General features: G+C 39.7%; 1 protein-coding gene across 9 annotated transcripts in view; it reads right to left on the bottom strand.

Moving 5' to 3' along the window:
* EXOC6 (exocyst complex component 6) overlaps nucleotides 1-14,335 on the bottom strand; it is a 114,448-nt gene extending 100,113 nt beyond the window's left edge. For 3 of the 9 annotated variants that reach the window (XM_034430428.3, XM_034430429.3, XM_087871706.1), the window contains exon 1: nucleotides 14,115-14,325. In XM_034430428.3, the coding sequence (XP_034286319.2) occupies nucleotides 14,115-14,230 (116 nt within the window). In that variant the 5' untranslated portion in view covers nucleotides 14,231-14,325. Of the gene's footprint in view, nucleotides 1-8,006; nucleotides 8,750-14,114 lie in introns of those variants that run through there. The other 6 variants (XM_034430430.3, XM_034430432.3, XM_034430434.2 and 3 more) reach the window with 3 other exon arrangements.
* Between the last annotated feature and the right edge of the window lie 1,059 nt (nucleotides 14,336-15,394).

The following is a 15,394-nucleotide window of genomic DNA, read 5'->3' as shown; positions in this document are numbered from 1 at the left end:
AACAGAGCTTAATCGATCCTTTTATAAATCCACCACTCAAAGTATATGCTAGAATTCCTTTATAAACTTGTCTGGGGAGGGGAGAGGGGCTGTATGTGTGGATGGAAAATAGAAATATGTAAATTGGATCTTGGATCTTTGTTATTTCAGGTCCCTTACAGTTAGCGTACTCCAATGCATGCATAAAGCAATTCTGATTGTTCCCAACAGAATTTATTTGCATACAATCAGTAGTTTTTTCCCCCAGCTTGATAGCTTTAAATGCTGGCTATGAATAATGAAAGTTGACAGATTAGGAAAGGTTAATGTAAGAAAGTGCAACCTTGATTCTAATTTTAGAGAGAAAACAATAAGAAAACATTCTTGGAATATTGTATGGTTTGCTAAATAAAATAGTTCTTTCCTAATTCTATTACTAGCTGCATCTGTTTGCTAATTACTGCACATCTATAGCTAAAGTTTTCCTACCAAGTTGAAAAAGAGTGCTTCATTATATTTTGCAAAAGCTACAGGGAAGTAACACATTATCAACATCCCCCAAGGCTGTTACAAATTGCTAGACTTCAAAACAAATTGCTGGGTACAAATCAACTTAACGTAGCATTATTCCTCTCACTGTAAAAGCAAAAAATATTGACTCAGTTTACACTATACTACCACTATTCAAAATGTGATTTGTTTAATTTTGACTTAGCACTCAACTATTCTGGTTTGTAGACGGTGGTTTATAGCTTAGTGTGTTGTGTGAACTGGGTCAACTCTGGCTTATTCAACAAACATGACCAACAAACTATTATGATATATGATCGAGGACACTTCAGAAACTCACTGAACACTCAAACTTCACCAACAGGTCTCACATGTCAATGTCATTCTGTATTGTGAAAGAAAAAAATTCAGAATGTTAAGACATCACCCACATAATTTGCATACAGGAATATCACAGGATGTGTTTATAATCAGAAAAAAAGCACACCCATGCCAACATCTACACACAGAATGACATATAAATGTAATTTACCCAGGCATTGTCTTAGTTCTTCCTTCTGGAATAACCTGGAGTGAGTCCAACTCCAATTTGAAATATATGCTATACCTATAGAAAGTGCCTTGAATTATTGTACGATTAAATTAATCCCTATACAGCAGGCATACATTCTTCAAAACTAAAGTCTTCTTTGAGTTAAGTTTAATTCCTGTCGCTTTCATGTTTAATCATGTTCTAGGTTTTAAACATGGGTTTCACAGAGTTTGGGATAGTAATTTAAGAGCAATTGTATATTTAAGCATCATTTGGTAGCCACAGGAGACCAGGAACAACAGGCCTGACAAGCTCAAAATTCCAAATTAGCACATGTGTAAATTGGCTGCTGTACCCAATATAGGGATCAAGCATCATCATTATCATTAGTGTCTTTACTAAGGTATGGTACCACAGAACAAAACAACAACACAATAATTACAAATAAATGTAATAATATTAGTGCACAACCCAGTAAAGACTTGGATTGGGATAGGGACATGGTATTCACATTCAAAATAATTTAAACAAGAGGTAACCTGGAATTGTCAGCTAAATAAGAGTAAGGAAGACTAGCCAGATTCTACATAAACACAGAAATAAAATAAATGTTCTTTTAAAAGGGTTTAAAGACTATAGAGACAAAGGGAGGAAGGGAATTGACTCAGGAGTCATTGGCCCATGTTCATCAAGACCCAGAAGCAGGAGACCAAGACTCCTGGAGCAAGAAAACAAAACAGTGGTGTGAAAATGAATAGATTTGTAGGAAGAAATAAGAATAGACTGATATGGCGGGGTGTGGAGGGGTGGTTGACCAGATGCCCCAAACACACACACCAGTATTTAAACAGGGCTGTGACCTGAATAGGAACCAGGAAAGAATCCTATGCTGTACTGAGACATAAGCCTAATGTGAAAATCCAGAACAGTCCAAACAGCAGTAATAGTTTGCAATAGTCTCCTGGCAATTATTCTTAATGTCAACACGAGATAACCATCTACCAATTATGCAATGGCCTTTTCCATCAGAAACCCTCAAATCTAATGAATATTCATCAAGTTAAAATGAGTAACCCTAGCTGTAAAATCAGTACATGGGTATAAAGTCAGCTGGTCATTAATCAAAACCCCAAGGTTGAAGAAAACTTGAGCAGTTTGGGAGCTCTGAAGACAAATATGAAGAAGACTGAGTAGAGTAGAGGATAGAAAGGACAATCAGGCCAAAATACAACCTCAGTCTTGTTTCTATTCATCTTAAGGTGGTGGAACAACATCCAAAAGGAAATGCTACTGAGACATTGCTGGAACCTAACTATGCACTGTCATCAAAGGTCACAAAAGATTCATAATTATTTATTTTATTTTTTTATTTTATTATATTTCTATACCGCCCTTCTCCTGCGGGACTCAGGGCGGTGTACAGCCAAGATAAAACATAGCATATAAAATTTAAAAACATTTAAAAAAACAATTAAATAATTTTGGCCCAAATTTAAAAAACCAATTAAAACTGAAATTCGATTAAAAAACTAAGAGGATGGGATCAAGCCAGCCCAGCTAGATGGAACATGTGTGTCTTCAGGGCCCGACGAAAAGTCCGGAGGTCTGATATCGTGCGTATCTCAGGGGCCAGGTCATTCCAGAGGGCAAGACTTAAGTATCATCAGAACAACACACCCCTCTCTCAAAGGACCATCACTTGACCCAAGTAATCTGGATAGTTTTTGTCCAGTCTCCAATCTTCCCTATCTAGGGTGGCATGACAGCTTCAGAGAATCTTGGATGAAATAAATTACCTAGACCACATTCAGTCAGGGTTCGTGCTGGGGTTTGGAACTGAGACAGCATCAATCTCACCCATGGATGACTCTGGCGCAAGTGAGATGGAGATCATCCATCTATCCTGGCTCATCTTGACCTCCCAGCAGCATTCAATAGCATCCAATCATTGGAGGTGGATGGCACTGTATTGTGCTGGATTTCCTCCTTTCTCAAGGCCAGTTCCAGTCAGTGTTAATAGAGGGAGAGAAAACCAGTTCATGGCCCCTACTTTGTGGAGCACCTCAGGGTTCTCTGTCCCCTTCTATTTTATATTCATATGAGGCCACTGGGTGAGGTAATCCATCAGCCTGGGGTGAGATATCATCAATTTTCAGATGACACCAAGATATACTATATATGTCTACCCCAATGCCTCTTGAATGATGCCATAGACATCCTACCCCAGTGTCTGGAGACTGTTGGAGACTAAATGGGGCAAAACAGGCTCCAACTCAACCCTAGGAAGACAAGAGTGGCTATGGTATTTGGACCCTCCAGAAACAAGGTTCTTCCATCTTTAGTTCTGAGTGAGGGTTGCACTACTCCAGACAGATCCAATGCACAGTCTGGAGATCCTTCTAGATTCACAGATATCTTCCTGCTCAAAGATAAGGTGGCAGCCATGGCTAGCAGAGCCTTTGCACCCCTTTAGTTGGTGTGCCAGTTACACACATTATTGGAGGAGGAAGCCCTCCTCACAGTGAATCATGCCCTTGTAACTCGTTTAGACTACTGCAATACACTCTACATGAGGCTGCCCCTGAAGAGCATTCAGAAACCTCAACTGGTTCAGAATGCAACTGTGTGAGTAGTAAATAGTGCCAGATATATAGCACATGTAATATCACTGCTGCAGGAGCTGCATTGGTTATCCATATGTTTCCAGGTACACGTAAAGGTGCTGGTTGTCTTCCTACATGGCTTGGAACCAGGCTACCTGAGAGATCACCTTTTTCCAAAGGGAAAGGGAACATTGGAGACTGTCAAACCTGATCTGGTAGAATGGGCATGTGGCAGATCCCATCAGCCAAAGGCCATATGTGGTGCTGGCAGGGACTCCAAGATGGATCTTTTCTACAGTAGTCCTGCCTGATGGAATAACTTCCCCTGGGAGATTAGAATGGTCCCAACCTTGTTGTCTTTTCGTAACACTCTAAAAATCTGTGTTCAAAGAGCCTGGGATGCTGAAATGTGTTTAGAACTGTTTCTTGGCTTTATGGTTAACTGGCCATATATCTTGGTTGCTATGCATATTTATTTTGAATATTTTTAATTAGATTTCTATTGTTTTTATTGTTTAAAAAAGTTTTTATTGTATATTTTTTGAATTGTAAGCCATCCAGACTCATTGATTGAGGTGGGCTGATATAGAAAGTGAATTAATAAATAAAAATGATATTGGAAGCTCAGGACAAAAAGTACTAAGATTGATCCTGAGAGACAACTACTACAAGAGGACAGCCTGGGACTCTTAATCTGTAGTAAAGAAACACAGTTCTCCACTCTTCCATTTCCTAAACCAACAATCTAGAAAAACATGTCCATACTAAACATTTTTCTGAGTTTATTTAAAAGGCTGTATACCTGAAGAGAATAACACTTCCTACAGTTGTACTAGATAAATACAAATGAAAATAAACTGTAAAAACAAGGGAAAATATAAAACTGGCTCTTTAAAGAATCTGATTAATCCAAGTCCTGTAACCAAGTCTTGTAACCAGGAAGTCTCATGTAAAACAGGTGTTTAATAGTTATTTCATTATATGTTGTCAAGAAACACATTTAATAAGTACTGTGAAGATGAGAATCTTAGACTTATGACGAGGCGTATTAAAGAACAGGTTTGGTAGAATATCCTTATCTCATCTTCAGCATCTTCCTAATGCTGCAGTTAAACATTTCAATATTAACTTTATTAAGTCATGCAGTATCTTTCAATGAAGAACAATAATTCAATTTCTGCATACAATAATTAATTGCACAAAGTGTTTATTATATTAGAAAACTATATTTGTTCAATATTTTTATCTGTTAAACCAGGAGTGTCCAATCTTGGTAATTTTAAGAGGTGTGGACTTCAACTCCAGAATTTCCTAGGGAGCATGGCTGGTTGGAGAATTCTGGGAGGTGAAGTCCAGAGGGCTTAAATTTGCCAAAGTTGAATCCCCTGTGTTAAACATTATTTGAATTAAATGGGTCTTGAATGCATTAAATATTCCAGCATACACTTTAAATATTTTTATTCATGAGTAAAATAGGGGGAAGTTGCATCTATTTTAATGATGTCAGGTAGATTTATACAAATTGCTCCAGTAAGATTATTTAAAACAGCCGTAACACTGACATAAAATTACTGTTTAGTTCTTTGGTGTTATTAACTGATGGGTTTTAGAATGCAGCAATTTGATGTTTCTTCAAAATTTAGTATTACAATGGGCAGTGAGGAAACAGTAAGTAGCTAAATACATACAGGTAGTTCTCCACGTTAAAATCATTCAGTGACCATTCAAAATTACAATGGCACTGAAAAAGTGACTTACGTTTTTCACACTTGCGATCATTGCAGCATCCCCATGGTCATAGGATCAAAATTCCAGACATTTGTTAACTGATTCTTATTTATAAAAAGCCAGGGTCATGTGATCATCTTTTGCAACCTTCTGACAAGCAAAGTTAATAGGGAAGCCAGATTCATTTAACCATGTTGCTAAGTTGACAACTACAGTGATTCATTTAACAACAGTGGCAAGAAAGATCATAAAAATAGGGCAAAAATCATTTAACAACTGTCTTGCTTAGTAACAAAAATTTTGGGCTCAATTATGGTCATAAATTGAGGACTAGCTGTATTTATATTTATGGTAAAAACCTGAAATGACTTAAAGTCATAAAAATATATTTGCCATTGACTTCTAGCACCTCACCCTTCTACTAGGAATATTTTGTGTATATATAATGTGTAAACATTAGTGAGTTCACCATTTTTATTTTGCACACATATGGACTATTACATTCAGGGCAAAACCACTTTTATCTTTTGCATAACTTAAAATCTACTGAAATAAGTTTTCTAATCATATGAACTTTATATAGCTTTGCATAAGCTCTTTCATACAATCTTTATATAGTATTCTTCCTAAACTCATGAATTAGGAGAAACCTGAACTTTTAAAATTATTGTAGGACACCTTATCCAGAGCATAATTATAGACAGAACTCGATTTAGCATCACAATTCAGCCAAAATATTCTGTTGCTAAGTGAGATATTTGTTAAGTGAATTTTGTCCCATTTTACGACTTTTCTCGCCACAGTTGTTAAGTTAGTAACATAGTTGTTAAGTGAATATGGCTTCCTCATTGACTTTGCTTGTCAGAAGGTTGCAAAGGATGATCTGATGACTCTTGAACACTGCAACCGTCATAATATGAGTCAGTTGCCAAGCATCTGAATTTTGATCATGTGACCTAAATGTGAAAAATGGTCATGAGTCACTTTTCTCAGAGTTGTAACTTTGAATGGTCACTAAATGAATTGTTAGTCAAGGACTACTTGTAATTAGAATTGTCTCATAAAAAACATTCAAAGTATTAGAATCAATTTGTCTTATGACTTTAAGTAATTATATTTTGGTATACATAATTATGTCATTTACTAAATACTGTACATACTTTCAATGGGTAAAGTTTACAATTTATCGTGTGCCTTCAGCAAGTAAGCCCTTGAAAACCTTAGTATTGAATCAATAAATACAACCTGTTTTTGCATCTCAGTGCTAAGCTATAAACCATGGTTTACAAATTACAATTCCTCAATTTAGGCAATATTCTAAGCCATAATATGTTGTTTTTGGCTTAGCATGTTGTATGAGCCAAATCAACAGAAAGCCGGAAAGACAGAGGACAAAGGTTTCATAACAGTAAAGTAATATAGCCAGTATATATTCTAGATACCAGATGTAATCATACGATAGCAGTACTATATCAGTAAACATTCATCAACAAAAGATGTAATTGCATCATCCTAAAACATTATTCCATGGAACAAGACCAATGCAGATGGAGCGGAAGGAGAATCACAGTGCTACATATTCTGAAGTCTTCCCATTTCCAGACAATAAAGACCCACCCATATCTTTGTAGTAGAAAGTAAATCCATAGTATTACACAGCAATGTGTAATTAGTTAGAACAACAGAGCCGCTCCACTTCTTTTACATAGGACGCTACTACTGAGCGTATCACTAGAAGCAAAATACTGTTTTATTTCCAAATAAAACTGTCAAACACCACTTCAGAGGAAGCCGATTTAGAACTACGAAAGGAAACTCGCTGGTCCCAAAACACTTAAAGAGGACATCAAGGTTTACAAAGACAACTTCACCTCCATGCCTTTTTTCCCCCCCTATCCAGATATTGCATTGCACAATTATTTCACCAAAGGAAACAGCCAGAGGCTTGTTATGGGTAAGCCTCAGAAGTGTCAAGAAATAAACAATGAAGGAAGGAAAAGAAGAAAAGAGTGTCTCCATGGCACACTTACACACTCCCCGGGGGAGGAGGGCAGGTGTGGGAGACTGTGAATAAGCTGATCCTGACCGGAGGAGAACTTCAGTGGAGAAAGGAGGGCTCTGGCCAGCCTTTCACATGTCCGTTTGACAGGTTGTCAGAACAGAGGGAAACCCGGGCACCCCACACAAATGGGCATCCCAGCTTGGGCTTCTGAGAAGCTGCACTTCCCACCCTGATTCCAGAGGAAAGTAAGGGGCTGCTTAGCCTGGTGATGGGACTCCTCGGAGGACAGGTGAGCGGCCAGGTGAGTCAAGAAGATGCCTTTCTTAAGGGGAACGAGGGGTGGGGGGGGCAGAGGTGAAGTTGGTCCTCCCCTTCGCCGGGGAAAGGAGTCCTACCAAGCCACGGGCAGGGAAATTCAATGGAAGGGAAACCGCCCCCTCCCACCTCACGCATCTGGAAAGGCAAGGAGACTCCCGGGGGAGGGGGAGCTGCAACCACCTCGCCCCTTCATTTTGCTTGGCAGAGGCGCCGGGGCTCCCCGAATGCGAGGCTGTCATTGCAAAATAGGGGGAGACCGACCGAGGGTTTACACGGCCTCCGCGACGGATGCGGCACCTGCTTTCGGACTCCCCACCGCCCGCACGGCGCTCACCTCAAGGTGGGTCCCACACAGGCCGTCTCCGTACTCTCAATCTCCTGCAGGATCCGCTCATGCTCCGGCAGGCTCTCCGCCATCTTGCATGGGAGCGGAGGGGAGGGAGGCAGGGAGGGAGACGGAGAGACAAGCCAAAGGGAGCGGGGGCGGGGGAAAGGGCGGGGCCACCCCGTTGCGGAGTCGAAGGGAGCCAATCGGCGAGGAGGGCGGGCTCCCGCGACCTTCAGAGCGGCTGGCGGCCTCCAGATGTGTCAAAACTACAACTCCCATGCTCCTTGTAGTCCGGAACACTTGTGTGTGCGTGGGGGGGGGGGTGGGGGGGGGTTTCAATCTGGGTTCTAAAAGCACCTTGCTTGCATGCCTAAAAGTGTGCAGAATGTTCTATGCATTTTTTTTTCCCTCCTTGGAGTGAAAAGGGAGGAGTGTATAAGGCGCTGTTTCTCAACCTGGGCAGCTTTAAGATGTCTAGATTCCAATTCCCAGGATTCCCCAGCCAGTTAAATTTTCACACATCTTAAAGTTGCCAAGGTTGATGAGGCACTAAGCATCCCCTTCTGTTCTCTTCTGGTGTAAGAGTGGTGTAGGAAGTTAGCACCCACCTCTTTCCTAGAAGAATGAAATATTTTAGGAAATATTTAAAAGGCAGAATATATTTCCCTGGATGAGAAATGGAGAAACATGTTTTAAAGACAAAGCAGCTCCCATCTTCCTGCCTCCCCCCCCCCCGCCCTTTTGTCAATGGGCCAGAGGCAGAAACCCAATCCTTTGTCAAAGGATCATCATCTGCAACACAATGGGACCCATCTAGCAACAGAAACTCACCACATGGCACCTGAGAAGATTACATCAGCCAGCAAGGCTAGCTAAGACCCCCACCCCCTGGGAGTCTGATAACCAATCGGGATACTCTTTCTGATCCCCAATAAGTTCAAAGCCAGAGAGGGTATAAAACCAAGGCACACTCAGCATCTCTGCCCTTTTCTGTTCAGGAACTCAAACTATGTGATCCTGTCCATCATTTAACCATCTTTCCAAGCAGTCTCCATGTTTTCAGTGTCTTTTTCCTCACTTGGAACTGAACCCAGAAGGATATTTCTTCTGACAGTGGCTTCTAAAAAAAGTCGAAAGGCCATCTCAAGGTTTAACAACTAGGAGAGGAATCTGCAGCTGACCCAATGTTGCTGAAGTTCCAGAGGTATGGAGCATAATGCAACATCTGGTTAGCCAAATGTTTTCTACCTTCTGGTTTAATTTTATCAGAAGATGTTGCATCAATCTCACCTGCTGAACATACCTGAGTTCCTGCAAAGGGGATGAGGTAATTAAAATATTGGAAACACTTTTTTTTCAAAAAATTAGATTCTTTTAATTTTGAGACAACAGCAGGGCCGGATTTAGATGAAAAGAGGCCCTAGGCTATTCCACTTATGAGGCCCTTTCACCAGTGGTGGGATTCAATTTTTTTAACAACAAGTTCTGTGGGCGTGACTTAGTTGGGGGTGTGGCTTGGCAATCATGTGACAGTGGGCGTGGCTAGCTGGTCACGTGACTGTGTAGGCATGGGTAGCTCGTCATGTGACCGGGTGGGCGTGGCTATGTGCATAGACTTTTTTCAGAGGGCTGAAAAAAGTCATTTCTGACTGGGCCTTGCACTTTTGACCGGTCCTCACACTTATGACCATCCTCACATTTATGCCCGTGCAGCTTTCTTAACAACCATGTCACTCATTTCACAACTGCTTTTCTTCACCATGGTGACAAGATAGGGCAAAAACGTAAAATGTGAGGACAGTCGTAAGTTCGAGGACTGGTCAAAAGTGTGAGGACCAGTCAAAAATAACTTTTTCAGCCCTCTGAGTAGTCCATATGCACAAAAGGACTACCCAGAGGGCTGAAAAAAGTCATTTCTGACTGGGCCTCGCACTTTTGACCGGTCCTCACACTTATGACCATCCTCACATTTATGCCCGTGCAGCTTTCTTAACAACCATGTCACTCATTTCACCACTGCTTCTCTTCACCATGGTGACAAGATAGGGCAAAAACGTAAAATGTGAGGACAGTTGTAAGTTCAAGGACTGGTCAAAAGTGCGAGGACCAGTCAGAAATAACTTTTTCAGCCCTCTGAGTAGTCCATATGCATAAAAGGATACAGCAATAGAGAGGGATGAAGGAAGGGAAATTAGAGTAGGAGGGAGGGTAAGAGAGGGAGGAAGAGAGGAGGAGAAGGAGAAAGGAAGAGGAAGTAGGGAGGAGAAGAGGAGAAGAGGGGGAGGAAGAGAAAGTAAGAAGGAAAGAAAAGAGAGAGGTGGTAGGTTTGAGGAGAAAGATCGCTGTACAATAAAAAAGATGAAAGGGAAGAAAGCCAACCCCAAACAAATATAAAGATATTAAGATAAAGAATGAATTGTTAAACTTTAAAGAATAAAAGAGAACAAATATGAATAAATAGCAATAATTAGAAACACACATACAAACATACAATGTATTTTCTTTGAACAGAGTATTTGGCCGGTTCACAAATTTAAACAGTGTTTAGTCATTTCAATTAAATTTACAATTTCTCTATTTCCTTTTTGCCATATTTATTCCTCATCTATTTTTGTAAAAAACCAATATTACCCTTCATCCTCATCTCTAATCGGCCGAACCCCCTAGAACCCCCAGAATCCCATCACTGTGTAGGCCCCTCTTGATCTTGAGGCCCTAGGCTGAAGCCTAGTTAGCCTATAGGAAAATCCGGCCCTGGACAACAGCATCTTCTTTTGAAGGAGAAATGCATTCTTTTATTTTTTAAAAAAGGAAATATAATTAGTTCTTGCCTAAGAATCTGTATTCTTTGAATATGACCAAGACTAGTATATTTATTTATTTATTATTAAATTTATGTGCTTATTATAACCAGGATGTAGGGCAGAAGTTGGCAGAGCCCTAGGTGGATTTTTTTAAAAAATTATATAGTATAAAGGACGGGGGGTACTGTGTCAATAAAGATATTTTTTAAAAAAACGGAAACCTTACAGTTGCATCATCATTGCTACCAGCTTGATTTATTTGTTACCTTACCCTATGGACATACCTGGTCTTTTTCTTCAACTTTTTTTTTTTAATTTCCCAAACTAGACTCTGAAACCCAAAGTACACCACCATTCAAGTGCTAAGCCGGTCTAACTCTATTTAGATATCCTGCTCTTGACACAAGGTGGATCTTGGAATAAAAATGTTGCATCCTACACTTTTCTCCTTGTGAAGGGGAAGGCAGCCAGTATTTCTCAGGGTGCTCATTTCATTTCCTCCTATCTCCCAATTTGCATAATCCAGAGCTTTCCATGACCATGGCATATCTTCCTTGAAATAATGATTGTCTTGTTTTATTGAATTTTATTCACTGTACTTCTACCCTATTTTTCTAATTGGTTTTTTTTAGACTGACTCATCTATTACTAATAGTCTCATTGTGATTGTCTGTTTGTACCTTCAAGTTAGCCCAAACAGTATAACAGCGATCCCCAACCTTTTTGGTTCCGTGGGCTAGCAGTGGAGAAGAGATTATGCACTCACAATCTAATCCAGAGCATATGCAAATAAAGCTTTGTGCACTTGCCTGCTGCTTTCACAGCCCAATTCACAATGGGCTATGAACCAGAAACCAGTCCATGGGTTAGGGGAACCTCTGCAATACAATAGGTGGCAACCAGTGGTGAAATCCAAATTTTTGGATTTCTGTGGGTGTGGCTTGATGGGCGTGGTGTGGCTTGGTGGGTGTGGTAGGGAAAGGATACTGCAAAATCTCCATTCCCACCCCACTCGGGGGCCAGCCAGAGGTGGTATTTGCCAGTTCTCTGAACTACTCAAAATTTCCGCTACCGGTTCTCCATAACCTGTCAGAACCTGCTGGATTTCACCCCTGGTGGCAACCATTTTTGAATCAAGGGACCTAAAATCTGCCAACTTAAAGAATGCATGAAAAATCCAGGATCCATTATTCTCCTGTGGAAATGAAATTTTTGTGATGTTTGTATCAGTTTTATTCACAAAATTGTGGCAGTCGCAGGGTCCCTACAGTCACATGACAATGAATTCAGATAGTCTCCACCACCTTCCGATAAGCAAAATCAACAGGGTGGCCTATTCTGCCTATCTGTTTAGATAAGTAAATAGAGTCTTATTGAAGTTTGTTTGCCATTACAATTATTTTGCTATTTGTTATATATACTCTTTTGAAGTGATCGTGAGACCATACAGCATTGGAGTTAAAAAAAAAGAAAAGAAAAAAGGTCAGCCTAAAATGTAATGTTCATTCTGGTTACATGAGACTACACTACTTTTCTCTCAAAAGTACCTTGCTCAATAGTAGTAACTGTGAGAGGAATCTTGGAGTCCTAGTGGATAACCATTTAGATATGAGCCAGCAGTGTGCAGCAGCTGCCAAAAAAGCCAACACAGTTCTGGGCTGCATAAACAGAGGGATAGAATCAAGATCACGTGAAGTGTTAATACCACTTTATAATGCTTTGGAAAGGCCACACTTGAAATACTGCATTCAGTTTTGGTCACCGCGATGTGAAAAAGATGTTGAGACTCTAGAAAGAGTGCAGAGAAGAGCAACAAAGGTGATTAGGGGACTGGAGCAGAGGTGGGTTTCAGCAGGTTCTGACCAGTTCTGGAGAACCAGTAGCGGAAATTTTGAGTAGTTTGGAGAACCGATAAATACCACCTCTGAGTGGCCCCACCCCCATCTATTCTCTACCTCCTGAGTCCCAGCTGATTGGGAGGAAATGGGGATTTTGCAGTAACCTTTCCCTGGATTTGGGTGGGAATGGAGATTTTACAGTATCCTTCCCCTGCCATGCCTACCAAGCCATGCCCACCAAGCCATGCCATGCCCACCAAGCCACATCCACAGAACTGGTAGTAAAAAATTTTGAAACCCACCACTGGACTGGAGGCTAAAACATATGAAGAATGGTTGCAGGAACTGGGTATGTCTAGTTTAATGAAAAGAAGGACTAGGGGAGACATGATAGCAATGTTCCAATATCTCGGGTTGCCACAAAGAAGAGGGAGTCAAACTATTCTCCAAAGCACCTGAGGGTAGAACTAGAAGCAATGGGTGGAAACTAATCAAAGAGAGAAGCAATTTAGAACTAAGAAGAAATTTTCTGACAGTACAATTAATCAGTGGAACAACTTGCCTGCAGAAGTTGTGAATGCTCCAACGCTGGAAAATTTTAAGATGTTGGATAACCATTTGTCTGAAGTGGTGTAGGGTTTCCTGCTTAAGCAGTGGGTTGGACTAGAAGACCTCCAAGGTCCCTTCCAACTCTGTTATTCTATTCTATTCTATTCTATTCTATTCTATTTGACTCCATTCTACCCCTTTTTCATATTATAAGATGTTATATATTATTACAGGAAGAAAATTCACCAGGACCATGACTTGGAATAAATACAATTTCTCTAGTAAACTGATACTTAAAGTAACACTCTGCTATTTTAAAATAGTCTGGCAGGTACTAAAAATAAACTTGAGAGTCATGCCTTGCAATTTAATATATACAATGACAATGAAAATACAAATATTTCCTATTTATTTCAGGCTGCTGTATCTTAACATATACTAAATTTGCTATTATGAATATCAGAGAATTCTGTACTTTATTCCATGAGTTATAATTAGCAGCAGACACAAGTTTTAATAATAATAATAATAATAAAGTTTCGTGCAGGGAGTGGAGTGATTTAAAATAAGAAAAAGGGACAAAATTGGACTTGCATATACTTCAATCCAACCACAATCTACCATCAGCAAAACTGACTTAAAAGAGAAAGCCAAATAAAGTCTCAGAGATGAAAGAACAGCCTTTTAAATTAATTTAACATCAGTGTTGTGAACCTAATGAGAGAAAAGAAATTCACTGTTGTTATGTTGCAATTTTGAGGTACAATTTTGACTTAGATACTTTAGAAACAGGTCCACTGAGGTTAGGAGGAATGGTGCAATAGCTCTGCATTTTGTAACAAGAATAAATGAATAAACAAATAAAGCAAAAACTGAAAAATGGAATCAACAGAATTAAGAGTTCTTTATAGTACGGTACTTACCCTAAAGTGATTCCTAAAGGCAGCTCCAAGTATTTAATCTCACCAAGGACTGTTTCATATACATTATCTTTGTTTTCTTCCAGATTAAATCCTTGTAGATTGGTGCTTGTTGCCATAATCAAGTATTAAATTGTTCCAACCAGCAAGTGAAGATTCTCTTTTTTTATATCACAACATTTGTCTTGCCATCAGCAAAGGAAAACAGACCTTTAGTATGACTTGGTAGTCCTGTAGACTTTCTCTTATTCACCAATGTGAGCGGCACAGCTGTTGTTTCTCTTTCCTGACTGGTAACCTTTGGCTTACGGCCCTGAGCTCAAAACCTCTCTGCAGCCAAATCCGATACTTGTTTTTAAAAGAATGTAGAATGCATCCATTAAAATAGTAGATATTTATAGACATTTGTGTAACAGTAAAATGAAAGAGTTTATGAATTTAAGAGGAAGCAGATGTTGGTTTAAAAGTAATTACACTTTTAACTTCTGGATAAGTTTTGATTCTCCTTCTGTTCAGTTAGATAATGCCCCTTTTTCAGCTTTATCCACTAGACTCAGAGAAAGTCCATACAAATCAAGAAAAGTGATTATTTTAGAAATATGCGATCCCAGGCAGTCCTACCACCAGTAGGAGGAGCTGGGGATCTCCGGTGCAGCTTCTTGCCTTTAAAAAAAACAGGAGGGGGGGGAATAGGAATTCCATAAGATCATAAAGTAAAAGTTAATGGCTTCCTTGAATTAAATTCAATCTTTGATTACAACAGTAGGGCACGGGGGATTGCCTTTTGGATATTTTCTGACTTCCCAGTCTAGCCTACAGCCCCTTCTGATCACCTATTCAAGGTCAAACCAGCTGCAGTTCTACACAGCACTGGTTTTTTTTTAGTTCAGTCAATGATAAAAGTATTGCTATTTTGTGCTACATTAAACAACTCTAAAATTACCTAAATGCATCACAAACATGAGGTTTTATATTTCTGCTACTCTTCAGAGTTTAAAGCAGGCATGTTTATTTGTTCCCTGATGTCTCACCCAAGTGGGAAAATATTTAATAAAATAGTCAGAGTTTTGCAAAACTGTGCATAGCAGCACTATTTTTACCAAGAAGTATTTCTAAAACAGTGTGAAACTAATGAAGGTTTAGAGCAGCCTTCAGCAGTCTCAGCAGCTTAGAATCCAGATGACCGGACTTTAACCTGGTGGCGGCCACTGAAGGGAGATAAAGTTCAGAAATCTGTTTATTGATTTGTTTGTTGCTTACATCTGCATTAGTTTTGGAACCCA

This window comes from Pantherophis guttatus, chromosome 6, assembly GCF_059756535.1.
Source record: "Pantherophis guttatus breed Tessera chromosome 6, ASM5975653v1, whole genome shotgun sequence".
NCBI lineage: Eukaryota > Metazoa > Chordata > Lepidosauria > Squamata > Colubridae > Pantherophis > Pantherophis guttatus.
Note: the sequence above shows the minus strand (reverse complement) of the source record. Positions and strands in the feature narration are given on the sequence as shown.